Here is a 27,769-nt window from a genome sequence, read left to right as displayed (position 1 = left end):
CTTTTTTTTAAAAAAAAAAAAAAAAAAACAAAAAAAAACTTAACTGCCTTATTGTGTCTCTTTCTTGGACGGGTGCTCAGCTCACAGGGCAGGCATCCCATGTCCCAGGAGAGGACCATTCTTGGCCCAACCATGAATAACTGTGTGCTCCTGGAGGAACAGCTGATCAAAAAATCCCAGCAGAAGAGAAGGACATCGCCCTCCAACTTTAAAGTGCGCTTCTTTGTCTTAACCAAATCTAAGCTGGCTTACTATGAACATCGCCATGGGGTATGTCAGCCATTTTCTTTGTCATAGTAGAATAACGGAGGGAAGGGTGAACTCTTTCTTAAACTTTATTAATTTAACATTTCTGGGTTTTGTTTTAGCACCACTCACCGAAATTTGTAGAGTGGTCAGATGGGTCCTTACAAACTTCAGTGAGCAGTTGGTGCATATGGGGGAATAAGAATAGCTTGTTATCTTATAGAAAGTACATAATTTTGTTGTAGGAATTTAGCGTGGTCTGTTAAAATTGATGTGTTTGACAGCTGCATGAGCCTGTCCCTTGCTGCCTGTGTGGGTACGGGAGTGACCTCCGGTGTGGTGTTGCAGAGACTAAACTATGTCTAGCCACGTCTTCGCTCTCCTTCTTTTCTTTAGGGCAACAGACTGATGGTTGGTAGACCAGTCTTACAATTCAGAACAAATTCAGCTGCCATTCAGGTCTACTCTTCCAAGTTAGCTTCAAAAGGGATGTGATGATGAGATCCATGCTCAGACTAGGCCTTGTTTCCCCAGGCTTGCATTCCCTAATTTGCAAAATACGAAGAAAATTAAAAGTCAATCTGTGCACCACATTGTGCTAAGTGTTCTAGTGAAGAGAGGATTATTTCCCTTTTCTGTTTAGCTGGATGTTTGCTGAGCCTTATCATGGTTGTAAATAATATTGCTTGTTTTCTAACAGTCACTTAACATGCTGTTAATCCATTATGTTTAGGCACTATTATTATACACAGACCAGAGCTGGGGATCTTGTCTTGCTATCCAGTGTTGGCACCTTCAGATCATCTGATCTGATCTTGTTTAGAAAAAGAAAATTAAGTTAAAACTGAACCCAACGAGAAAAGCAAGATATAATGTATCCTTGTATGGTATCATTCCCCTGTTGAAATTCTATACCAGCTTCAAGGCTTAACAGTCATTTTTACTTGTAGGCTATTTCTCTGAAACATGTTCAACAAAATGTTTTTCTTGTTTTTATTTTATAGCCAGTGTTATTCTTACCTTCATATTTAAATAGGAAAATATTTATTGTTGCCCAGTGTGTCTGTATTTAGTCTGAGAGTCTATTTGACTACTATCCAAGCTATCTTTCAGCTGTCATTATTTTAAGATTTTAAATTCTATTATAACTATTCAGTTGATTAATCTGGTTAAAATTTTCAAGTTTCATCCGAGTGATTCTGCTGTAGGCATTTACAGAAATTTTCAGACCTAGGGTTTTTTTTGGTGCTTGCTGAGTCTTGATGGACTTGAGAAGGACTCAACATACACTTTGCCTAGATAGCTTTGTGGAATCACGCTAGGTGTTTGCATCTTTAGTCACTTAAATAGTTTGGAAAATCTGACTTGGTGGCTTTCAGTGGGGCATATATTTCATATGCAACATGACTGTCTTTGGAAATTTTATCCTCTAGTCTTCCTAAAGGTCAATTAGGCCACTCAAGAACATCTTAAAATACCTGTGAAGTAAACATTTAAGAAGCTTTCAAAGGCACATTAGTACACTACACGTACAAAATCTGAATGGACACCAAGTGACAGCTGACAAATACCTTTGTACATATGTGTATGCAGTATTTCTGAAAATTTGATCTCCAAAGTCAGACAACCATGGGCCAAATCTTTAGGTGTGGCAAAATTCCGAAGTACAGTGACATCAAAATGAAGCTATGAAAAATTGGACCAAATAAGGGTTTGGTGTATTACGTAGTTTACCTCATATATTATCTATTATAAACTTTCATGTGTACATATGTGTAAATATATAAAAACGGACTTTTTTTCTGAACTGTCAAAATAGGTCATTACATGAATAGAAGGACTTTGTATCAAATGAGGAGAAAAGACTTTGTCCTGTGACATACTCCCAGAACCAATCCTCAGCCTTTTCAATACTACTGCCAAAAATGAGCCCACTGTGGTCAGGCTTCCTTGTGGTCGGATCACAGCTTTTCTGCAGGGACAAACTTTGGGTAGGCTATGCAAACACCCTCTTGTTCCGTGCTAAGAATGGAGTGAATGCCCAGAAGAGGAGTTCACAGCCCATGAAGGGGAAACTACAGTACCTGCCTGACACATGGGCTAGGCCCGTCCCAGTGAATCAACCAGGACCAGGGAGCATACACTGAAATCGATGGTCTGTAGTGCTAATCATCTAGCACAGGTTGGGCTTTGCTCTGTGAGGACTCTCCAATAATTTATGGGGCTGGCAGGGGTTAGGAGAGGCTGGGGACCAATGCCAACATGCATTGCTTTTGGTCCCCTTGCTCTGGGTGCTGGCCGCAGAGATGGGGAGTATCCTCAGGCACGTGTGATGCAAAGGATAGATGGGCCCAGCATCTGCCTATGCTTTTGATGTATTTTTCAAGGGAAATCTCAGTGGATGTTTGCTATGAGAGGTTTCAAAGAGTTTCTTTAGGAACCCCTTACCAACATGTCTAATGGCCTACTCTACTCAGAGTTCAATACTGTATATACCGTGTCCACTGCTCCAGTCCCCATTCAATCAGTGACAATGTAAATTCAGGTAGAACAATTAGCAAACTGCTAAGCAATTTTAGAAGTCCTGCTGATTTCAATGGAGCGTGTTGAAGTAAAGCATACTCTTATGTATTTAACACAGGCTTACATGTTTTGTCTGTATTTAACAGGGTTTTACAACCAGTCCTTTTCCCTGGATTCAGACACTGTGGGTATAAAAAGACGTTTAACAGTGTATTGTAGCAGTCCACAGCAAAGAAATAACCAGGTTGAAGGAATACAGGAATGATTCTGTAAATGATACCAAAAGCTGTCAAGACAACCGACATCATAAAGGCAAATTTTTGCAATAACTACGATGGCATTTTTCTGTCGTAACAGCACATAGCTAGACAGAAGGCACTGTTTTCCTCAGGGGCTAAGCATACAATCGCCGTTAATGTTAATGAAAGATATTTACATGTCTCATTAGGAGAATGAGCCCCCAATAACTGACAACAATAAGAAGCTGTGTTTTCTGGAATTCATTAGCTAGTACACAATGCAGGGCTGTCTTAACATAAAGCTAAGCTCTGATAACAGGCACATGTATTCAGCCCCCGTCTACTAAAATAAATCAGAAGTGCCTTTATTATGACATGCAAATCAATTCCATGGGCAAAAATTCTTCATTTCCAAGGTCTGATTTTATAGCTACTGTGCATGTGAGTAAATGAGCACATGGGAGTAATCATTTTAACTATTTCAATGAGTTTGATCCTCACTGGAGTAACCAATAATGCAGGCACTTCTGTGGTACTCTCAGGATCCCAGTGCACTTGCCTTACTGCAAAAGAAGCAGCCAAGTGAATCCCTTTTGGAGAGGTCTCTAGGACAGTTTCAAATGTTCTTATGTAGCCTTAGCAAAAACAAACTAGTGAGCTACCTTTATCTCCTTGGCTTAACGGCTTGTGGTCTTTGGTAAATCCTTCAGTTTAGCAGACAGAAGAACAAAGAGAGATTGCGTCTGAAGTGCTAAGCTACTCAGACACCAAAGTAGTTAGCATTTCAGACACTGAGTAGAGGTTCATGAATAATCTTTGGTATATCACATTCCTACCTGGAAAAGGACAGAAACAAGCATGTATCTTTGCTGTTCAAGCTGACTGTAGTCTAAAAGTGGCACAGATGTCTGAGGCTGATGCCACACTGACTCAACAGGCCACTGGCTCTGGGGTGGTGTCGCACTGGTGCAGCTCCGCCATTTCTGGATTGGAGCGGCTCATCTTGGTATGGCTCGGACCCGTGGGGAGTGCCGGAGCCTGTCTGTACCATGTATGCAACATGTGTCCCTATGCCACAGTTTTACCTCTTCAAAAATATGGATCTTTGTAACGCCTTGCCCTCTTTAGACATTCTGAGAATTACTTCGGAGCTGGGAAAGTTGCATCTAACACCTGGGAAGTTCAGGCATGTAGCTATTCTTAAACTTCAGATCTTCATGCCCCTATGTGCTTTTAAAGGCAGCAATAAAAGGAGCACACAGAAAAGGACCGTGTTCCCTCTTCATTTACAGCAGTTCTATTCTTCCTACACTGGTCAGATGCTCAAGAGGTCACAGAGCATGAGTCAGCCTTGTCCTTGGCTTTTCCATTCAAATCTTTGATATTCAGACATAAAGGTGACACTTCAGTGTGTCTTGGAATTTGCTTTCAGTCTGTTGTTCTGGGAAAATAAAAGAATAAACGTGACTGAAAAGCCTTTTATCAGGATCCTGAAAAGCTTCAGCTGCTTCTGCTGCATTATCTACACATTGTGTTACTTGCAACAGCCCAGCTACCCATGGTAACAAAAGAAGCTCTTTATTCCTCTTTCCAGCAGTCCATTTTACCTTGATTATTCTAAGCAGAACCTGACTTGTCTATCTTGCCCTGGAAAGGCTTGTTTTTCTCACCAAGTCTCTAAAGTAAACAGACTAAGACTTTGCTTCTGAAGATCTTGGTTTTGGTGTTTCTGTTAATTACAGTGGCTGTCCATACCGTCTCTCGTTGTTTAATATAAGACTTGCTTTGTGTATTCTGGATACCTTAACAGTCACAAAATTATAATCCTCATAGACGCTGAATTTAAAGATGTTTCTGAAGTCAACCTCCCATATAAATATGTATCTGAGTAAATAGATCATTCTTCATGACTTGTCATGTATTTATTAACAAGTCCTGTTTGCTTGCCAGAATTTGCAATACCATCTGTCTTCTGATGCATATCTCCAACTAATTTATTAATAATACACGTATCGCCCACAAAGAAGTCAGGCATGGCATCTATCTTCATCACAGCTGCTTCAACATTGTTGTGTTTTTTTTTCGTGAGAAATACAACATAACCTTAAATAAGATGGAGGCAAGGTACAAACCTTGTACCTAATGTTAAATGAATCCTTTAGCATACCTCTGTGAATTTATGGATTGTATAATAATCATATTATTGGTTGGAGGGCACATCTGAAATTCATTTAGTTGGACCTTGTGCTTGGGGCCAGGCAGTTATCATTAGATCAACACTCAGAGCAGGACCACTGCCAACACTAGAACAAGTCAGCTATGGCTTTAAGTAGCCACTGCTTGAAAACCAGGGACAGAGAGAGATTCCACAACTTTGGGCAACCCGTTCCATTATATCTTACCAAATTTTTTTTTTTGTTTGTTTGTTTGTTTTTTTGTTGTTGTTGCTTTTTTTTTTTTTTTTTTCTGGATATTTAGAAAGAACCAGTCCATTGCAGTTCTTTCGTGACTTTCTTCTGCGGCATGATTGACGGTGATGATACTGTCTAGACAAGATCGCTTTAAACAAAATATAGTTTGTTCTATGTCTGTTGTCTGTGGTCTTTCTAATTCCACAAATGTGAAGTAGAGTCTGGTAAGAAAAAATAGCTACTTTTTGCCAGAGTAACTAATTCGATCTTCCACAATTTGGATTATAATTATTTCTTCTTGCACTTGCTGTGCATACCCGGTTCTGCTCCTACTAGGTATTTGCCTAGACATTTATTGGTCTTTAATCTTCCAAGATTTTTTAAAAATTACTTCTGAGCAAATGTCAGATACTCCCATCTTCTTTAAATTATGAAGCTCTAATCTTTCTTCTATTGGAAAATGTTAAGGATGCAGCAAAAATGTTCAACACTTGTTTTCTTTTATATCTTTAAGAAGGAAGGATTTCTTCTTAATATGAATATATTACAATAATAATGGGATTTCTTAATCTTTTATTAGATTTCTTTACTGTAACCATATTTGTTTCCAGCATCTGCCTTTGCTTTATACTGTAATCAATATTGTAACTGATATTGTTGCAATGCCTGCCTATTGCTTTGTACACTTTCATCCTTTCCGGGCCAATTTTTCATCCTTAAGACTTACACATTTTTAATGAAAAAAATTGTGCCATTTAGTAGATTTAATTTAGTTTCCGTCTATCACAGAATCTTTTATTCACTAATATCTACTCCTCCCATCTAGTCAAGCACAGTTTTCAAGAAACTAATGTAATGTTCAGCAATCGTTCCATATGCTTTTTGTAACATAAGACTTAATTTCTTTATATTAGAAAGCTCATTTGAAAGCCAATATTTTTTTTTTTTTTTTTTTTTTTTTTTTTTTTTTTTTTTTTTTAGTTTCCTTGACAGTGTCATTGATTTTCTTGTCAAACCACTTGTTCTGATAGCAGGGATGCACGCCTTGATAATATCTGAGACAGGACTGTGATATGAACACTGGAAGTGGCTTTGCATAATATTGAAATTGGAGATCAGTGAAAACACTGGAGCATTGCAAATGTGTGAGGCCCTGTGATGGACAAAGAGAAAAATGATCTTACGTCCAAGCGTGCTTTTCTACCAGATCTTTGTACTTGAAACTGTTGAACTTGAAAGCCCGTGAAAATGTACTCTTTGTACCACTGAAGCCTTGCAGACAGGTTATAGTTTCAATTTTCCCCTGCGTGCCTTCTGTTTTAGGCTCATGTAATTCTGAAAGCCAGGCACCGCAGGAAGCCTGGAGGAATGAACAGTGAAACAGCCAACTCCTGGCTGTGAGCAATGTCTGAGGTCCAGATCCGTAGTGTAGCTCCATTGACTTTTCTGTCCATTTTAAAGAATTTTTACACTTCTCTGGTTTTAACTGATTTTATTGGAAAAAAACAATACTGGATCTGGCCTATAGGACTTTATAGGGATGGGAGGAGTCATTTCTTTGCAGCAGTGATTCCCCAGGGACACCAATAATTTGGCTGAGTAAATTGATAACAGACTGAGATTGTTTGCATGGAACAGGCTTTGGCTACAAACAGCATCAGCCTCTGTAAACAAGATTTGAAGCTGAAATTAGTTATTGGGAGTGACATTGCGTGATGAGTTAGCTGATAGCCCACAAACAATGTGTACTGACAGCATGCAGCACAATTATTAAGCTGCACTGTGACATATCCCTGGCAGATGAAATATTTCCTTTCTGATGTGGGAGCCTGCTGTGATTCGGCATCTTTACCTGTGTTTGGCCCCACGTCCTGCACTCCAGGGAAGGGTGCAATCAAGGAGATCTTTGCAGGTTCCTGGAAAGGCAGCATGGCAAAAAGAAGTTCCTGACTGCAAATGCTGAAGTCAGCCACGACAGCAACCGAGGCCTGCAGGGGACTTTCCATGGATGAGTTACAGCAGTGAAGCAAACGCAGCTCTCCAGTTGCCTGCCCCAGGCTCCTACATGTGCTTCACCATCTCTGCTACTTAGATGCATGGGGGCATCTTCATCACCAACTGCAGTTTGGTGCACTTTGCATCCAGGTTATGCTCAACTCTAAAACACCTTTCTATTCTTTCGATGTGAAAACAGCTATAAAACTATCTCTATGTTTTATTTTTAATTCAAGTGGGAGGACAGAATAGTCATAATAGACATATGAATCAAGCAGCTACACTTAGAAATTTAAATATCAAATATAAGAGGGTATCTTGGAGGTATTACAGCACAACACAACAGTCAGAACAGTACAGAAAATTCCCAGTATTACCAATTACCACCTCTTTTTGCTCTTCCGTCAAACCTCTTACTATTCACAGGCATAAAATAATGCCTTACAAATTTGTTTTAAAGTCCAATTTGCTTATATTAGGTTTCAAAATTAATTTTAAAATTGTTTAACTTATTTTAATTTCATAAAACCTCAAGCTACCGATGTTCCTTATAAGAGGGAGAACTCACAAAATACTGAACAATGTTAGGGTTCAGGCAAGATCTCTATCAACCAGCAGTCAACAGTTTTTATGTCCTATTAATAACAAGAGCCCATGCCCCAATGTATAGATAAGGAATATGATAAGATAAGGGGTAGGAAGTAATTACATTAGTAATTACATTAGCACAGTTTTCAAGGAAGTTCAAGTTCAAGCATAATATTTTTGATCAGTGGAAAAATACTTCTCAGGAGAATCACCATTAAAATTAGTCTATCTTATTGCAGTAATATATTAAAGGTTCCTAGTTACTATATTCTTTGTTCTTCTCCATTGCTACCTTACAGCCAACAGATATTTATATGTTTATAAACATTTAAATGCCTGTTTATATGTGTTGATAGTAATAGGACAAGGGGGAATAGTTTTAAACTGAGACAAAAGATTTAGGTTAGAAATTAGGAGAAAGTTTCTCACTCAGAGGTTGGTAAGGCACTGGAAAAGGTTGCCCAGGGAAGTTGTGGATGCCCCATCCCTAGGAGCATTCAAAGCCAGGCTGGATGGGGCTCTGTGCAGCCTGCTCTAGTGGTTGGCAACCCTGCCCAGAGCAGGGGGGCTGAAACTAGATGATCTTTACGGTCTTTTTCAATCCAGGCCATTCTATGATTCTATGGTTTCACCACTACAATCCCACAGTGTAAGAAACCCTCAGATCAGCCTCTGCCTCCATCCAAGCTGTGCACTGAGCCCGGCCAGAGCAGAGGGACCAGGGTGAAGGTGACAAGGCCCAAGTGGGTCATGCCAAGGGCTGAGGCCAGACCCCCCATCTATTTTATCTCCAAGAATTAATTAATTAAGAATGGCTCCTAATCAATGCAACAAGTGAAAGAAGTGAACGAAATTCAGCTCATAGTCTTGCAGACAAAAACCTGGCACTGCCGGAGCGGTCATTAAGTGCTTTTATTGGCGGAAATGTTTCTGCGGTTTTGCTTACAGGGGACTGGAATTTCCTAGCTCTCTCCACCGCAGCTATAAACTTGCCTTCCCCTTCCCACCTGCAGATGGAAAGGGCCCAGCTGCAGCTGGGCCTTTGGTGGGTCACAGGCAGACCTCGGGGGAGCAGAAGGATGCCCCTATACTGGGGGACCTGCTCCTTTGCACAGCGAGGGCCTGGCTGGGCTGGGAGGAAGGGATGGGGCAGGCGATGGGGATGGGGATGAAGAAGGGCGATAAGGAGAGGGCAGAGCCAACACCAGAGACGTGTGGTGAGGAAAGTCCAGCTGAAGCATGGGCGGTGGGCAGTGACCACTGATCAGGAGTCTGGGGCCATGTGAATCCTAATTGCATGCTTTTTCCTTCCTTCACCCCACAAAAGACACAAGTTCTTACACAACTTTTGAACGCAACCTGCTTTGTGAAACACGGCACTGCCTTTCTGCCTGCTGGAAGGTGCTGTCTGCTCTCTCCTTATGCTCTCCTTGAGGTAAAGCTCTGCCCACCCCACCTCCCTGGCACTTGGCCTCCTTCTCTGCCCTCTGCTCCAGCATCCGTGACTACTTCTTCTGCCATGGCCCTTTGATAAATACAGCGGGGTTTAGCTCATATTTCAGCAGCCACCAGGGTTTGTGGCTCCATGGGACCTTAAGCCCCAATGGTTTTCGTAGTACATTTGATGAATTGGGACCACAAATAGCAACAGCGAAGTGTTAGCCAGAAAGTAGCAAATTCCCCAGACTGCATAGCCCCATATCTCACAAAATCTTAGACATTTGTTAAGTTTATGAGTGCAGAACCGCAGTCAGGAAGCATATTCATGACGCTGCCCTGTGCTCACTGACGGCTCATTGCCCTCCTGCACCCAGCTTCACGTCTCCGCTTCTGCCCATGCTTGCTGGACCCAGGCGTGGCTCGAACCAGCAGACCACAAGCTGATGCAAAGTGATTAGTTGTGTTGCCTGGCCAGGCTGCCATGGCTGGGCAAGTACAATGCTGGTGGTAGCAGAGGCTTAGCATGTGATAAATGCCGGTTGTTCTGTATCTAAGACATCTAAAAAAAATACCAGATCTAAAAAAAAATAGCAGTTGTTCTAGTATCTAAGACAAATAGGGATCGTTGTAATCATTTAGTAGACACAAACTAAAGGTTTTATCAGGGAAAGAGCTGTTGGAGCTGCGTGGCAAGAGGAGGTGAGATACCAGAGATGAAGACCGTGATGCACGGAGCTTGTGATGCACCCAGCTCTGCTCAGTGCTGTTAGCTTCCCCTCCCCATTTTGCAAGTAATGGCTCAATAGAAATAAAACAGAACATGGTGATCTGCAGCACACTGTGCTTCTCCTCATGGGACAGCAGTGTACCTCGGTTATCTCTCCACACGCATTACACAGTAAGACCACTGATGTTTTTTTTCTGACCAACCAGCTAAAACGTCTATTTAATTATGCTCCAGGCAGACTGAAAGCAACAGAGGACTGTCAGCATGTTTTGTCTGGCCCTTTTAGGAACAAGTTTCTGAGGTTTTTGGAGACAATTTTTAAGAGGCTTTTCCTCTTCCCTCCCTTCCAAATGGCCTGGTTTCTTTTGTTAGATTAAAGTGCAGGCAGATATCACAAAGCAGGGGTATGTTTAGTGTCCAGGCCCACTTCTGGGTAATGCCTGGTTTGTGAATCATAATTTCTGCTGTTTGTGCTGCTCCAAGGCTGTAATTGCTTTTTGTCAGTAAAGTCCCATTTGTGGAGGGTCTTCCAGGCAGTGCAGTGGCTGCGAGACATGGTCTGACGTTGCACCTTGACTTGAGATTATGGGGGCTTCTGCTGTGGGAATTACCCAATTAGCAGGAGTTCAGCAGGTGAAGAGAGCTGCAGGACAGCTGTGTAAAGCTCCTTGTGAAAGCTGGACCTTTAAGAGCAGAATGGAAATGTATCAACAAAAAAAAAATGTGCGGCGAAAGAGCGGAGTCTGTGACCAGCGCAGCATTGACTCCTAAAGCCTTAGAGAAGGAACATGTATGGTTAAGCCCTGGGACTTCAAAGTAATAAGCCAAAAGAGAGTTCTCTGTTAGCAAAATTGAAGGTTTTTGTAGGAAATAAATGGCTTTGTGTCTCATGGCAGGGTACAAGTCCCAGGGGGAGAACAAATGATAGAGGAGGTTGTGGAGAAGAGAGAGGGGAAGCCAAGCCTCAAAGAAAGAAGTGAACAGACAAGAGTTAAAGAAAATAGAAGGGGAAAATAGGGTTCAGTGGGGCTTTCTAAGACTTGGCAATACTCTTGCTAGCTAATTGGTATTTACATTTAGGGCTGCCTTACAGTCTTGGGTTTATTGAAAAAAAAATCCCATTCCACCTCATGAAGCTATGTAGGCAGATACCACCGACAAGAGACAGTCCTGGCAGAAAACCCAAAGGCGCTGGTTAAACTGCCAGCAACTACAAAAACATACACCAGCAAAGTCCAGCAGGAGCTATGTGCAACCACACCATAGTAACTTCCCTCTCTTTCCTACAAGTGCACAATGACAAAGTACCCAGCCAGTTGTACAAGAACAAAGTTTTAAAACTTTAGACCTCTCTGTTTTGAAGTTGGATGGCTCACAGTGGCAAACCACCCTGCATCTCAGCAGGGCAGAGCTGCGGGATGACAACAGCATGGGGAGCAAGGGGCAGAAGGGAGCCGGAGGGTGAAGGACACAAAGGTTTGGGCTGGGGCTCTGAGGCACGGCAAGGAGGCTGCCAAAGTCTTGCTATGGCTCCTCGTGACAGTCCCACAAGGGTACAAGTTAGTCTCTGAAGGCTCTCTCATGTTGGCAGTAACCCTTGTTTGCAAAACCAGAAGATTTTGCAGCGTTCTTCAGGTTCATACATCTCACAGTCTTTCATCATGTTGTCACAAAGCTGGGCTGGGAGCGGATTAGCGTTTCATCCCTACTGAAAACGAATCAAAACAGGAAACCAATTTGCTTCTGAAGAGCGAACATTTGTAGCAAATCCTTCAGCAGCGTGCACCAGATAGCAAGCATCAGCTTGGCTCTGGCCTGTCTCTTCCCCACCCATGTCTCCTGCAAGAGCTGAGTGCCACTTGTCCAGGAGCTATGGGGCAATGGCTCAGTTCGAGGGCAGTGGGGATATCAGAATCCCGTTCCTTTCTTATCCTCCCCTAATGGCCTGCTCTGTTATCTAGCTATCTGGTAGCTGATGAATAATCACGCAGCAGAGGCTGCCAGAAAGAGTTTTGCAGGCAATTTTTTGAGGATATTATTTATTCCAAAATTTCCTGTTATTTTTCTTATCCAAAAACCCAGACAAACCAAAACCAGAGACATGATTGTTTCTTGGAAAATAAAATCAGTGAAAATGTTATATTTTAGATAAAATGCTTAGTTTTGAAAATCAAATTACCCAAATGTTTTGTGTGTGTGTTTTAATACTTATTGTTTTATAGCTTTTCAGTATGAAACAAGTGTTGATAAGCTGAAAGTTTAATGAAAAGAGGATGTTTGTTTTGTTTTGTTTTGTTTTTCTTGTTAAAAAGGCATCTAGTTTTGCTGGGGAAAAAAATGAATTTCAACCAAAGATTTTGACCGGTTCTCTAAGAATCCATGTGCTGACTTGAAATCACAGAATCACAGAATTGTCTAGGTTGGAAGAGACCTCAAGATCATTGAGTCCAAACTCTGACATGATGATCTGAAATAAATGTATGTGCATATAAATATGTGTATGTGCAATCTATATAGAGGTGCCATATATGAGAATGATTCTTTATACTTTTAAATGTTGTACTTTTAAGTGTTGTACATTATCAGTTAATTCACTTCTGCTCCACTGAAATCAGAAATCTCCTGCGGACATCTCAGTCTTATCTAATTATTCACTTAATCCACAATCACTAGTTTTGACCAAGTGGTTTTATCTGTCTTTCAGAAAAAAAGGACTCTGAAGGGTTCTGTAGAACTTTCAAGGATTAAATGTGTGGAAATTGTCAAAAGTGACATCATCATCCCCTGTCAATATAAATACCCTTTCCAGGTGAGTCTGTCCATTGACTACATAGATAAGTGATATCATTTCATGTTGAATTTCAGTAAAATTCTCCTACACAATGCAATCCTTAATGGACCCAACACTGCGGTGAAGAACAACAAATGAAGAAAAAGCAGTTTGATTTGAAATGAACTGGGGAATAAGAAAGTGATTAATCAGAATCTTCCTTTACTCCATTCCCACACTATAACGTGGCTTCCTTCAGTGAAAATGGATGAGTGAAGGAGCAAATGCTCAGATCTACTTGTTCTGGGTCTGAATTTTTCAAGCTGTTTCTCCACTGCTTATAGGAAGAACGAAATAAAGTGAAGGTTGTGGCCAGTACTGATGTGGTAGCAGTGGACCAGACATGCTGGACAGTGCTGAGCTGACATCAGGAGACCTGCTTGTAGCCTGTCTGAATTTTGTCCCAGAGTCAGTTTTGTGGTATTTTGTAAAATGATATTGTCTAGTTTCTTCTTAAGTATCTCAGCTGCACCCAACTGTAAATTTTCTGTGGAACTGACAAGTTTGGGGTTGTTTTGTTTTCTCTGTGTGGCTCATCTGGCAAGTGAGCCCCTTGCAGAGTGGCTGAAACGAGTGATTTTATCCAGTTGTGCGTGCTCGTGGCTGCGTCTTCTGGAGATCCGCTTACTGCAGATTTCAAAAACCATCTCAGGTTGTCAAAACATTAAACAGACATATCAGTAACATCAACAGGAGTGGCTTTAAGCAAGCGGGAATTATTCCTCTTTCAGTTTTTTTGTAACAGAGGTTATAACTTATCTCTCTGTAGCATGCAAAGCAACTGAGTCACACAGCTGTCTGCGTGTGCCTGCAAGGGCATCAGGCCAAGAGATAGCAAATATTTCCTGTCCTTTAAATACTCAATGTTGCCTCATTTATGCTGCCGGATAAACTTGGAAAAAAAATAGCTGCTGTCATGTAGAAATCTCTGTTTAAAAACAGTGGTCAGAGTTTTTCAAAGTTTCTCTGAATCAAAGAGACTAGATCCCATTTGGATTTAAATTGTTGAGATAAATATTGGAACAAAAATATAGATTATGTGTTATATTGCATTTTCTGTTTAAATGTAGTCATCCAATTAAGTTTTTGAGTCATTTTTATTCTTGTGATGATTTTACTCTCTGGTTTGAAATTTCACAAATGTTCTGTATTTCTCTTCTATCATTTGTTCATCATTAAGAACAAGCTTATGAAACCAGCATCTTGGCTGCTCATTGTTTGCTCTAGCTTCTATAAAAGCTAGAAGCTCTTCTAGCTTCTTGCTATAATCCTCATAAAAGCTATTAAAAACTGAAGAATGATAGTAATCCAAAAAATCTCCAGGGAGTTGCTTGGGATTTATACTTACACAAGAAAAGTTAAATTTGGCTCTTAGATTTTAAGTGAACATGCCTTGAAAGAAACTGCTGAGAAACAGATGGCATCTCCCCAGAGGTACTTGAGAAGAATAAACCACGGTCAGCAAGAAATGGACTGGCTTCTGTGCAAATTAAAATTGCTACATCTCCATTGATTTCCCTGGCATTTCTTAACAACATAAGATTGATCTAAAATATTACTCATATGGAATTCTTCCTTGATCGGGTTTTCTACTCAGTTTTAGAGAAGCAAAAGGCACTGAGGTTATGAGATACATCTGAACAGGGCCTGTGTACTCCACATGCTCACAGCATCATCTTGTAATTTGTTGGTATGGGGTCTGCTACCTGTTTCTTTCAGTGATTCCACTGTACCCAGTGTATCTGGGATTGTTTCTAACGGCTGGCTCCCTTCTTTACTCCTCTCTCCAGATCATCCATGATAACTACATACTCTACGTGTTTGCACCCAATCGTGAGAGTCGGCAGAGATGGGTCGCTACACTGAAGGAAGGTAACAAAACCCCTGCACCCATCTAACTGGTGAAGTTACTTAACCCAAAGCAGTTTTCTCAAAAGCTATAATGCCAAGAAAATGTGCAAGAGGAGTTAAGTCTTGCATCTAAACATGCAAAGCAATAATTGGGAGTGCAGCTATGGAATCAAATGTATTTGCAATTTTTGTGGGTGTGTTTTCAGCATTAGAAAACTTGGACATGGAATGCTTTTTTGCCTCTTTCAAGGATAAACTATTACTATATTACTGTAATTTGAGGTTTCTTATGTGGGAAGAGATGAGAAATTACATTAGGCTACTTAAAAATATATATATATATATATGTTCTGGGTAGAATTCTCAGCTCTGATTAACAGAGTCGATGTTTATACGACAACCTTATTACAGAATCATGATTATTAAGAAACATTTTTGTGGGTAGCTTTCATTTCCTGTTCACCTCCTGAATTGCACTGTGGTTCATTACAATGGTTCTGAAGTGAAGGTACAACACCTAACCACTGCTTGCAGAAATGAAGCACAGTACTTGACATAGGAAAGGTGGTGTTTAGATACATGAAAATTGCATCAGGCTTCCCTCGTACCTTTCTCCTGCTCTATAACACAAGCTGCTGCATTGTTCATTATAAAAAAATTGTGCCTGAGATATTATTGAATTCATGCACTAGGTCTTACAACCAGTTATTCCCCTTCTGGGAAGCACCTGCTCCAAGTTTCTGATTTATCACCTCCTCTAGTTCAACATTTTGAGACCACCCCCTCCCTTCGATAATTTGAATAGTATCTTGAAGCAGGCCAGCAGATTTTTTTTGTCTTTTTAGGAAATTATTATTGCGGATAGAGATCATGAGCTTCAAACAGAAGGACCTTTAATTGCTCATACAAAGATTCAAGACTGGCATTTACACATACAAAAAATATTTGGAGTTAGCGAATGCCAGCTTGTACAGCTCCTTCTGAACACCAAGCCAAAGCAGCAGAGTCTGTATCCTATGTATATATATACTGCAGAGCTGTAGTTTTTTATGAGAACCATCATGACATGGTGTACCAGGTTTTCTTTCTTTTTTGAGACCTTCTTTCTGTGGTTTTGGTGTTTAACAGTTTAAAGAGATAGTCACATTGGTAGGATTCTGCTCTTGCACAATACAGAGGTATGAGCTGCATCACAGGTAGAAAGGCTACCCCTTCACAGTGATGGTGGCATTCACTCCTTTCAGAAGAAAGGAAAATATTAATGGAGAAGACTGATAATATTCAACAAATTGGTTTGAAAAGAATAAGAAGCTTCTTTAGTGCAGATTATTTCCATTCAGCTTTATATGTCTTTCAGACCTGATGTCAATACAAATAAATCAATTTTTTACTCCTTCTTTCTCTTCCTCTACCATTTTCCAGAAACCAGGATCAACAACAGTTTAGTCTCAAAGTATCATCCAGATTTTTGGATAGATGGCAAGTGGAGATGCTGTGCTCAGACAGAGAAGATGGCAGTTGGCTGTATAGAGTATGACCCCACCAGAAATGGTATGGGATTTTTTAAGACCATCCTGACCTTGAAAATATTTATTCCTAGGAAAAAGTAAAGGATTAAATCTACCTTGTACAGAACATCAAGGAATACCATGTTATATCTGCAGCAAGAGATCTTGCTGGCTTCCTGGGACATTCTTTATTCTGGCTCGTCTTTCACTATGTATGATACTCTTTGTTGTGAATTAACATTTTCTTCTGTGGGATGTTTTATGCTCAGGAATGAGATTGAAAACTAAGAACTTGATCAGCTGTGGTCTGTCAATAAGCTGTAACAACTTTCTTAAGATATACAGATTCATCCCTCTGTGTCCTATTTTGTCCTAATCGTATTTCCTCAGTATTTTCAATGACCAAGTGTAATCTTTACTTTATCTACTAAAAAAGCCTGTAGGTACTGGCAGATAGGGATGTCAATCTTTCTTTACCCAAGACATTGTCCCTTATGTTGGCATGATTCCTTAGGTAATCTGTACATCAGTTTCAAACACACACTGTGCGGCTGAGAGTCACTTGCGTAGGTTCAGGCTGCTGCTACATCTTATTGTAAAAGTCCAAGGTTTGATATTCACTATTTCTGTATGGTTCTGTCCAGACCTGTTTCAAATTACCTTTCTTGATTTCATTTCAGCCTCAAAGAAGCCACTTCCTCCCACTCCTGAAGATAACTGGGTGAGTGCAGTGAGGCACAATAAGCTGTCCTTAGTGTCTTGTGTGCTTAACTAGGTGAAAATACATTCATTAATGTTCATCATGGTGCAGTGACCTAGAATATCACCCGTGATAATATTACCTGGGCTTTTCTCTTGCCTTTTCCTTTTTTTCTTTCTTTTTCTTTCCATAAGTTACAAATCAGCAGCATCCCACTGCAGCTAGATTCAGTCCTGCATAGACAGCTTGGTTTTACAAACAGATTTCCAATGGTGTGGGAAGCTTCAATGGTTGGGGCTTTTTGTTTCTGTTTTTTTGTTTGTTTTTTCAAATTATAGAAAGGGAAACTGGGAAAGGGAGCGGATATGAGAATAGTATTCATATCTGCAAAAGCTGCTGTGGAGAGGAACAGAGTAAATCGTTTTGCAAACCCACTTGTGGATTTGGACAAAATCTGATAGGCTTACACAATAAGAAGTGAGAAGTAGGGTCAACCTAAGTCCGTCTAGGGAGGTCCTGAAGATTTTGTCACTGGAGGCTTTTAATCAGAGTTTAGGAAACATCTGTGACAAACAGATCAGACAGAGGTAATCCTGCCCTAAGCTTCAGAGAAGGAGTAGATAACTGTTTTCTGTGCAAGTGAAATTTTTGTATGAAATTCACGTTATAAAAACTCTCATGTTGCTAATGTACCCCACCATGCACCTTGGGTACTTCCCTAGCTTTGAGGATTTTGAATCCAGCAGACCGGGTATAGCACACACCAGTGCTGCCAGGGAAATATCATTTTAGACAGCGTGCCATTGATGTTTATGAATATGAGTATGATGGGCCTTTTTCCTAATTTGTGCAGAAATTGTTGCTAGACACAAAGGAAGCCTTAGTCATGGCCATATACGACTATGAAGCCCAGAACCCGCAGGAGCTGACGTTACAATACAATGAGGAATATTATGTGATTGACAGCTCTGAGGAACATTGGTGGCTGATTCAAGATAAGAACGGGTAAGTCCCTTTTCCACAGCCAATTTACAAATCCTTTCTAAATCCAAGTTGTTCATCCAGTTGTTCATACATGCTGGCCTCTATTATAACTTTCATGAAGCATCTTCTGATATGTAGAACAAACAGCAGTGGAAGACTTATTGCCTTCAATGCTGCTTGTATCTGGGCAGCTTAAGAAAATGGATCCAAAAGTTAATTTTTTGAAGTGCAGTCCTTAGTTCAGACTGATACTTGCTGTCAAACATGGAGAAAAAAAAAATTGAAAACCACAATGCAAAGAGCATATTTGTATGTTCTCTTTGGGGATAACTAGCACAAAAAAAAAAAAAAAAAAAAAAAAAAAGAAATTATAGGATCCTGAATGTGAACAGTGATGGAGTCTGTGTGTTACTTCTCTTTAATCACCCCTTGTTTAACCAGTCTGGGGAGGATATCAGTTGTTTCCTTTTCCCTGTAAGCCTGCTAAATACATAAAAAAACAGCATTTATGTCATGCAAAGAGCAAGACTTCTGGCAGGCAAATCTTTCAGGGCTGACTCCCACAGATGTAGAGAAAATCTTGTCTGTCTAGCATGCTCATGCTCTATCGCATTTTAACAGGCATGAAGGCTATGTGCCAAGTAGCTACCTGGTGGAAAAATCACCCGAGAATCTGCAAATATATGAGTAAGTTGTGCCTATGTTTGCCTTGTACCTCCAAGCACCCTGGATTTGTTATAGAAGCTACAAACCCCACACGTCCCCACCCCACAATCTGTGCTGGTGCTAGTGTTGGGGCTAGCGCAGAGGCTTTTTGGCAGGAACTTTAATAGCCTAGAAGTGCTGACTCAGAGTCCTTTGATGTTTTCAGATGGTACAATAAGAACATCAGCAGAAGCAAAGCAGAAATGCTCCTCAAGGATGAGGTAAGCCCGTGTTACATGTGGGTCAGATGGGCAATAATAATTAATTAATGACAACTGAGGAGTGAGGTATGGGACCAGCAGGGATCTGCAGCAGCTGGGTGTGGGCGGTGACCTGTGCCACCCTCCTCCAGGGCAGGAGAGGGTGATGGAAAACACCGTTTCAGAACACCGTGTCAGCTGAAAACTGTGATTTTAGCTTATAGTTTCTGTCTCTGCAGGAGGCTGAAAATGCCAGTAATTCTCAGAAAATCTAACCGGTCTCGTGCTGAAGTATTTTGGGTGAAAGCCAAAGTATAGGTTGGCGTTTTGTTTAGTTCTGTCTGTGTGTGCATGCGTGTGAGCGTGCATGTTTAATTTTTCAGTGGAGACACAGTTTTCCAGTGAAGATTGTCATGAAAATAAAAAGTATGCACTGCCTGTTCAAATTTTCCACACAAATTCAACCTCAGTTTTTAAATCAGCTCTTTCACTAACAGGAGATGCAAATAAGATGCTGAATGATAGTATTTTGTGAAAATAAAAGTTTTTCCATGCAGTTTAAAAAAAAATCTTTTTTCTCCTATATACTCCTATAAGACATATCCACACATGGTTTAGGGAGCTCATTTTTCCTTTGGGTCCTACCAGAACAGCTTTTCTGTGTCAGCCCTCACCAAGAGAGCCAGAAGACCTCTGATTCAAGACCTCCCAACCCTCACAAGTCCCTCAAAAAATGCAACCAAGCACATCTTTGGCCAGCCTTGCTGTCAAGTGAGAGGGAAGGGCAAGAATGGACCTTAAAGCATCCCAGGCAGGATGCTGCCTCCAGCACTTGTCTACCTGTGTGAGCAAGGAGGCTGAGGCAGGGCACACTCGGTGGATCAGCTTTGCACCACGTATTGTGGGTGATCTTTGTCTGAAAAAGCTGATAAAGCTTCTTCCAGCTTTATCAGACAAGAGACATTCACGGCTTGCTGTGTGTCTTCTACCAATATTAGCACAGTGCTGAAATGAAGAAAGTCTGGTATTAGGTAGATGTTTATATGGATACAGAAATGGATAGAGGGCACCTACAAATGGAGGAACTCTGCCAGGTAAAACAAAGCAAAACTAATCTAGCAGTTGGGATACCAGACAAAAAGTATCTTTGTGTGCAAACAGAAGGAAACCACATTTTTTATTATCAGTGTATAGAGCACCACAGCACATAACATCCAAAATGTTATGTTAAATCTTCTCTGCCATCTGATCCATCACTGCTTGGCCCTGCCCAATCACGGCCTAGGATACATTTCAGCATTCAGATGAGTAGAAAGCAATTACAGTGAAAAATTAGAATGGAAAGTTGTTTTGAAAGCTCCAGAGTGGAGGAAACTTGCTTTTCTAAGCATTTATATTGAGATACTGGATGACCAGGGCACCTGAGAAAGCATGGGATCTTGTCCAAGTTTTTTACATTTCTGGGAAACTGGTAAATTATCTTTCCTACACTTCCATCTGGATTTTCTGGTGTTGAATAAATTGCACCTTTGTCCTGTAGTTTCTCTCCCTGTGGAGAGCACTCAGAGGGGTTTGTCTTTCCACTTGGCTGCCCATTTTAATTGAACTTGCATGAAATTAATATCACCACTGTTCTGCTAGATAAGGTTGAAAGCCATCAATGGGTTCAAAATTTCTAGAGGAGAGGCTTGGAGGGACAAAGAGACACGCACTCACATGTATCCACCCCCACACATACTAAGCATGGTCTGATCACATAATTCTCATTTCCTCAGGAAACTAAGCTAAAAATATGTAGCACCCAAGAAAAACCAGCTGAGTGTACCTGCAGGCCCTGGGCAGACACCAGAGCAGTGCACGGAACAGCAACCTCCATTGGTTGGCTGATGGCTCATTTTTTTTTCCTACATATTTAGCACATGCTCATGTCTGAGCAGTAGAGAGGGCTGAAACAAGCAGAGCTTGCCCCCGGCCCACTTCTTTTTTCCATGATGTCTCTAACCAGTTTTCTCTCCTTTGCTCTTCTTGCAGGGTAGGGAAGGAGCCTTCATGGTGAGAGACTCGAGGCAGCCTGGCATGTACACAGTCTCTGTTTTCACAAAAGCATTAAGGTACGGCTGAGCTCAGCAGCTTTTCACATCAATTACATCAATGAAATGGCTTCTGAGAGTATAATCTCTGTAGTTGTTTTGGCATTATAAAGAGAGAGCAGAAGGCTCATGAAAATGATAGAGAAAAACGCTTCCAAAAAAGGCAGAAGAGTTAGCTGCCTTTTGTAAAACAAAGGGTATTAAAGGCTCCACTTCTCCCTGCATCTAAATAGCTGCCTATAAATAGCCCCTTAAACATCACCAGGGTTGTAATTTTGTTGAATTGCCATCCCAGCTGAACTGTCTGTAGGATTAAGATAGACTCATTTGAGGTGGAAAATACAAGACTAGTGAAAGGGTTTCTGTCACGGGGCAGAAAGTTTTGTTTCATAAAGAAGGGGCAGAGAAACCTGGTACTCAACCTGCTCTAATCAGGAAACCTCAGCCTTTCTAGAGATGAGACCATCTACGAGTTACGGGGAGAACACACAAATACACAGCTGTGTTAGCAATTGCAGCTCACTCCTTGCTCCTCTCCCATTCCTTCTGTGTAAGGAAGGTTTTGCCCTTTGTTGCTCTCTTCCCTTCCATCTATACCCCAAATTACTGTTTTTTGTTGCAACCTGTTTTTTCTCAAAGAATAACTCATCTCTTCCAGCACGGATAACAATCCTGTTATAAAACATTATCACATCAATGAAACAACAGACTTTCCCAAGCGATATTATTTGGCAGAAAAGCACGTGTTTGACTGCATCCCTGAACTCATTAACTATCACCAGCACAATGCAGGAGGTGAGTGAAGGCTGAGGCCAGCCAGAGAAGTTGTTGTTTTGCCATGCAGCCAGGTGACTGTTTTGAATGAAGGAAGTCTCTCAAGCCTACTGTCCTTACAGTGAAATGCTATCTTGGCACTTGGATGTCAGTATAATGATCATCTTGACTCAGCTTTCAACATTACATCTTCATTTTGGTGGTCCTTCTGAGGCTGAGGATGACCAACACAGATGTTGTATGTCATCCAGATATAGCACAGAGAGCCCTTTCATTCTCTGGAGTCCATGGGAGTGTGTCAGCACTGCCAGACCATGCTACCTGCTTGAGTTACACTGCAGCACCTTCTTGCTCAGGAGGTGATATAGCCCTGGGCCTTGACTTGACACAAAGTCAGGGACATGGCCAGGATCCATAGCCAAATGTGGGAGGCATCAAAGACTCCTACCCCTACAGCTCAGGTGCACCAAGGGAAACCTTGGGCTTCAAATATACCTACAAATCAAAGGTATGCTTTGGAATTCCTTCAGAGTTTATAGAAATTCATATTTGCTGACAGAGCAAAAATGGAAATTGAAACTGCTCAGAATTGGCTTCCTTTGAGCAGGCAGGAAATCACACTCTGAATAGAGGTTCAGCTGCCCTCAAGTGGAGCTGAGAACTCAGTACAATAAAACTGCTTCCAGTGTACAGACTCCTTTCTGAGAGGGAGCCACACTTCCCATGACTGTGCCAATAACTGGATCCTACCTTTTCCTCTGTTATTCAGGTCTTGTCACTCGTTTGCGATATGCAGTCTCTTCTTGGAGGAAAAAGGCCCCAATCACCGCAGGTCTGAGCTATGGTATGGAGCTACTGTCTTGACCATTTGGGAATCACATTCCTCCCTGGTTAGCTGGGTGATCCTGAGTATCCCCATTGATACTTACGAATACTTGTGTGACTATCACAACAACAAATAGTTTTCTTCAGATCTTTACATTGCACCATTCCCTAAATTATCATCTTTGCCGTTACCGTTGGTGATCAAGTGATCTGATCCTGCAAAGTCAATGTCTTGAGGAAGGTGCTGAGGCGCTCACTAAAGTCAACATTAGGTGTTGAGGTCTCACTAAAGTCAACATTAGATACTGAAATTAATGCTGAGCAAAGGTGATGGGAACGGGAGCTTAGCATAGCTTAATAAAAGCTGAGTCCCTCTTGAAAGATGCCTCCATCTGACTACAGAATTTTGCTGGTATCATCTTTACTGTAATTTTTGTAGACATCACAGAAACTTAAAAACGTTGTGCTTAGTAGTGTGCATACGCATGGTAGATACAATCCTCCCCGAAGAACTAGTTAGGCAAGAGAAATAGAAAGACAAGATAGAAATAGGATAGACAAGAGAAAAAAGGAATGTTGTTATTCCTATTCCTGAACATGAACTGCAGCACAGACTAGCCAAATGAGCTACCAAAGGTCAGACAGATAATTTAATGGAGAGTTAGAAACTCTCACTCGGAGTTCTGTCTTAATGTTTAACCCAGAAAAGCTTTTTCTTTGACATTTTAACATTAGATTCTTACTCTTTCTCCTTTACAATCAACAGGAAAATTGGTCATTAATCCCTCAGAGCTCACCCGTGTACAGGAAATTGGCAGTGGTCAGTTTGGGGTGGTTTACCTTGGCTACTGGCTGGAGAAAACAAAAGTAGCTATAAAGACCATTCGTGAAGGAGCAATGTCTGAAGAGGATTTTATTGAGGAAGCTAAAGTATTGATGTAAGTAGTAGCTTGATTGGATGATTTTCCATGCAGAAATGTATTTTTTTAACTACTACTTTTGAAAATGGATTATATTTAATGCAAAACCAGCTTGCAGTTAGACTTGGTCTACATATTTTCTCTTTTCTGCATTCATAGTTCATAGCTGGACTTTGCAGAGTGCAACAGAGTGACAAAAGTGGGTTGTTTATAACAACTTCTGTAAGGACAGATGGGATTGAGCATATTTCAGCCTCTTTTTCCACCTTCCCTCTTTGTCCACAGGAAGCTGTCCCATTCCAAACTAGTCCAGCTTTATGGTGTGTGCTTTGAGAACACTCCCATATGCCTCGTGTTCGAGTTCATGGAGCACGGTTGCTTGTCCGACTACCTCAGGAGCCAGCGGGGCACTTTTTCAAAAGAAACCCTCCTGGGGATGTGCCAAGATGTGTGCGAAGGGATGGCTTATCTGGAAGAAAATTCTGTCATCCACAGAGACCTGGTAGGTTGCTCCCAGACAGACTTTTTCTCCACTCCAGCTGGCCTTGCTCCCTTCCTTAATTTCAGCTTTAATTTTCTTTTATTTTCAATAGCTTCAATTACATAGTGGGCAATCAAGTTGCTTCATTCACTGCTGCCATTTTGCTAGGGAGCAGGACAGTGGGTGGCTGTGGATAATCAGTCTGTCAGCCCCTTCTGGGCAGCAAAGGCCTGCTGGTCAGACTGATGGCTGACAGTGTTCCTGGCAACAGGAGCATGTAGGCTATGAAGCGTACAGAAAGCATTAGGACTTCAAGTTCTCACCTTTTTTGTATGGTATGATGTCACTTTGATTCTCCTATTTTTAAGCACTGTCTGCTATACTGGGCTAAAAGCAGCTAAGTGTCTATGACAGCCTTTCAGCACTGACCTTCTGCCTTTGCACCTTCTTTTCTTGCAGGCTGCTCGGAACTGCCTGGTGGGGGAGTCCCAGGTGGTCAAAGTGTCTGACTTCGGGATGTCGAGGTAACGCCACCGGGGCTGCACACGGGGGGGCTGGCAGGGGCCAAGAGGGTTGTTCAGCACGCTCCCTTCTTTTTGTTTTCCAGGATTGTCCTTGATGATCAGTATACCAGCTCCACGGGCACCAAGTTTCCAGTCAAATGGTCTGCCCCGGAGGTTTTCTCCTACAGTAACTACAGCACCAAATCAGACGTTTGGTCATTTGGTAAGAACCTCTCATCAGAATACAATTACACTGAATAAACACTAGCTCAGAAAAAACAGGGGCTCAGTGCTCATGTAAAATGTCCTCAACAGTGCATCTTCTGGGTCCTAAGGGTGTTTTGTCTGAAAAGCAGCTTAGAAAAGCAAGCCCAAATCAGTGAAGTGAAAGGAAAGAATAGTAAACTGCCTAGATACTTTGACACACCTCAGATACTTCCAATTTTATGTATTATACCTGTACAATGTGATATAATACCAAACAACAATCTCTATTTCATGATGTCATAGAATAAGTGACCAGGAAAATGTTGGAGAGTCACTGACAATTCTATAAGGAAAAGAAAGGAAAGAGATTTAGGGACTCCATCTCTCTGCATGTCAGTCCTGGGCACTCAAGCTTCACTCAAACACTCTGCTTTTCAAAGTTTGCTTTGCTGACTCCGTTTGCTTTATGCTGATCTGAAAATATTATTTCAGTGCTGACATTTTCTCACCTAATTTCCTACTCCCTGATGCATTGTTTTACGATTTGCATCTGTTCTTTGGTCTCCCTTCTGGACCCTGACAGATAAGAATGCTGTTGTATATTTTTTCCTCAAAATCATTGGCGCTGGAGATAACAAAGGCTATTCCCTGGCCTGTTGATCTGGCACTCTGATGTATCTGGCCCATCTCCAGCGAACATGCAAATCACGGCAGTGCGGAATGAAGTGGTGCAGTGTGCGGCGCACAGCACACAGTCAATGGGGTGCCACTCAGCTCCGGGCCTCGCAGTAAATAATGCAGGATTATAACCTTTGCTAGTCTGTGCTCGTGAATTCCGTGCTTGCCTCTCCCCTTACTGTGCAGTTCGTGCTGGGTGAGGCTGTGCAGTCCCCGGGGGGCTCAGCAGTGTGGTGAGAGCTGGGTGCTCAGACACATGCGGCTCCTTTGAGAACCCAACCCGGAGATATTCCATTCCTCTTTGGTGTCCCCTGGCATGTGGAGGAGGCTGTCAGCACTGTCCACATAATAACAGGGGACAGCACTGCCAGTGGAGCTAGCTCTGACACTTCACAGCAAAGTGGCAGTGACATGGGAAGAGACGCTGCCTCAGTAAGAACACTCTTCTGCTTCACAAATCAGAAAATGCTGAGCTGATTCACATTTAGGGCCCCTGTAAGAGCCAGATGCCTCCAAAAAAGTGTGTTCAGCTTGATTTACAGTCCAGCCAAGATGGCTCACACCAGTTTCCGGACTGAATTAAATATTTGTGAGTTTTGCACTGGTCAGTCCTCCTTGGTGAATCCTGCAGGCACCAGTGCTGCACATTGCTGGCATTATTACCTGTCCCTCCAGTGGCATTGCACAAGAGGATTCCTCTATCATCTCACGGTCTCATGACTGTGAGATGCTTTCTGCTCAGCTCTGCAGTGTGTTCACCTCTCCTGCCAGGCCTGAAGTTCTGCTGTGCCCAGGAGAAAAAAATGGGTGTGAGGAATTCCCAGTGCCAGGAATCTGCACCCTGGAGGAGTACAGCTGCTTGGCGTAGTCTTCAGCAGAGCCAGTGTCACTGGTGGGGAGCTGCAATCTCATTGCATCTTCCTATTTGAATAATTAGAAGCTGGAAAGCAGGCATTCCCTAGCAAAGTTGATTGGGGAGCTACACAACTCTATTTCAGATCTGCCTGTCTGTCTGTTTTCTTACACAGCATGAACATGGTTTACCAAGACAGTCATATTAGGTGAATGAAGGAATTAAAACTAATAATAACACAAGTAACTTCCATTCATTCCATCTGCAGACCCTCTCTGATCTGATGGCCAACTGTAATGCATTCCACCACTATTTTGTCTCTGTCTGTCTGTCTGTCTTCCACCATACTAGAAAAACATGAGTTTCTGCACTGCTCTGAACAGTAATCATAGGAAATTATTTCAGCATTTAGGGAAAGGGAAAATACGTGCTGCAATCCTTTGACATTCCATCTACAGGTTCATTAGGGCCTGAATTTTCAGATACATGCTCGGAATCTGGGTGAGAATGCTTTTTTAAGTAACAGACACCAACACTGACCTGCAAAGGGCATGTGAAAGGGGGCTGTGGGCCTGCTGAAGATGTTATCTGCTTCCTTGTGATTGTTCTCATTTGTTTGCTTTAGGAGTGTTGATGTGGGAGGTCTTCAGTGAAGGTAAAATGCCCTATGAGAACCGCACCAACGGAGAAGTGGTGGAAGAAATCAATGCAGGATTTCGGCTCTACAAACCCAAGCTGGCCTCCAAGGCTATTTATGAGGTCATGAGCCACTGCTGGTGCATGGTTAGTATTTCACCGGGAGAGCCCTAGTTCTCACCAACAAGAGCTCTCTTCCCTTTAGTGTTTAGGAGATGCTCAAATGCTAGGACAGGATCAAATCCTGGACGTGAGGCATTTTGTAGCTTTCATCTGTGTTAGCAAGCTGAGTTAAACCTTGGGCTCTTTGGTTTTTATTTAAGCTGCTATCTCTCTAGAATGTGTTGACTCAACTGAGAAGTCTATGTAGCACACTTAAGTTAATTCAACAGTTTGCTTCCTAAGAAAGCTATGTATCAGTGAAGCTCGGTTTTAATACAGATGGTAAAAATGACAGCCAACCCATTACAAGGTCTTAGTGGCCTCTAGGGAAAACTCACTGCTAGTAGAAAAGAAACTGCACAGAAGGAACTTCATTCTTCCATTGGCATTTTCTCTGTGAGAATGGGTTTTATTTCTGTAAAAGCTCAGTCTTGTCACAAAGTTTTCCTTTGTAACCTCACCATTCCTCTCAAGCTGACGTTAATGTTCTCCCTCTCTCTCCCCTGCTCAGAGGAAAGAAGATCGCCCATCCTTTTCTCTTCTGCTCTATCAGCTGAGTGAAATCTCTGAGTATGATCTGTAATCACAGCACTGGCCACTAAGTGAAGCTGAGAGTCCTGAGAGGGCAGATGGCTGGATTTTCCCCACACGAGCATTAACAGGAATCCTCTCACCATAGACACTTGCCCTACA

The 27,769-nt window shown here is 41.7% G+C and overlaps 1 protein-coding gene across 2 annotated transcripts; it reads left to right on the top strand.

The window, feature by feature from the left end:
- The first annotated feature begins 99 nt into the window (after window positions 1-99).
- Window positions 100-27,659, top strand: ITK (IL2 inducible T cell kinase). 2 transcript variants are annotated; one of them, XM_032196955.1, is made up of 17 exons: window positions 100-270; window positions 12,874-12,978; window positions 14,790-14,871; window positions 16,273-16,401; window positions 17,039-17,079; window positions 17,912-18,063; window positions 18,664-18,729; window positions 18,914-18,968; window positions 20,979-21,058; window positions 21,696-21,832; window positions 22,581-22,655; window positions 23,403-23,574; window positions 23,842-24,058; window positions 24,497-24,561; window positions 24,645-24,763; window positions 26,904-27,061; window positions 27,588-27,659. In XM_032196955.1, exons 1-17 carry the CDS (start codon window positions 100-102, stop codon window positions 27,657-27,659), a joined length of 1,896 nt encoding a protein of 631 aa, XP_032052846.1. The 2 variants fall into 2 exon arrangements, with proteins under 2 accessions (XP_032052846.1, XP_032052847.1); XM_032196956.1 differs by having other exon boundaries at window positions 133-270; window positions 17,039-17,088.
- Window positions 27,660-27,769: the final 110 nt, after the last annotated feature.

This window comes from Aythya fuligula, chromosome 14 (genome assembly GCF_009819795.1).
Source record: "Aythya fuligula isolate bAytFul2 chromosome 14, bAytFul2.pri, whole genome shotgun sequence".
Lineage (NCBI taxonomy): Eukaryota > Metazoa > Chordata > Aves > Anseriformes > Anatidae > Aythya > Aythya fuligula.
This window is presented reverse-complemented; position numbering and strand designations above follow the sequence as displayed.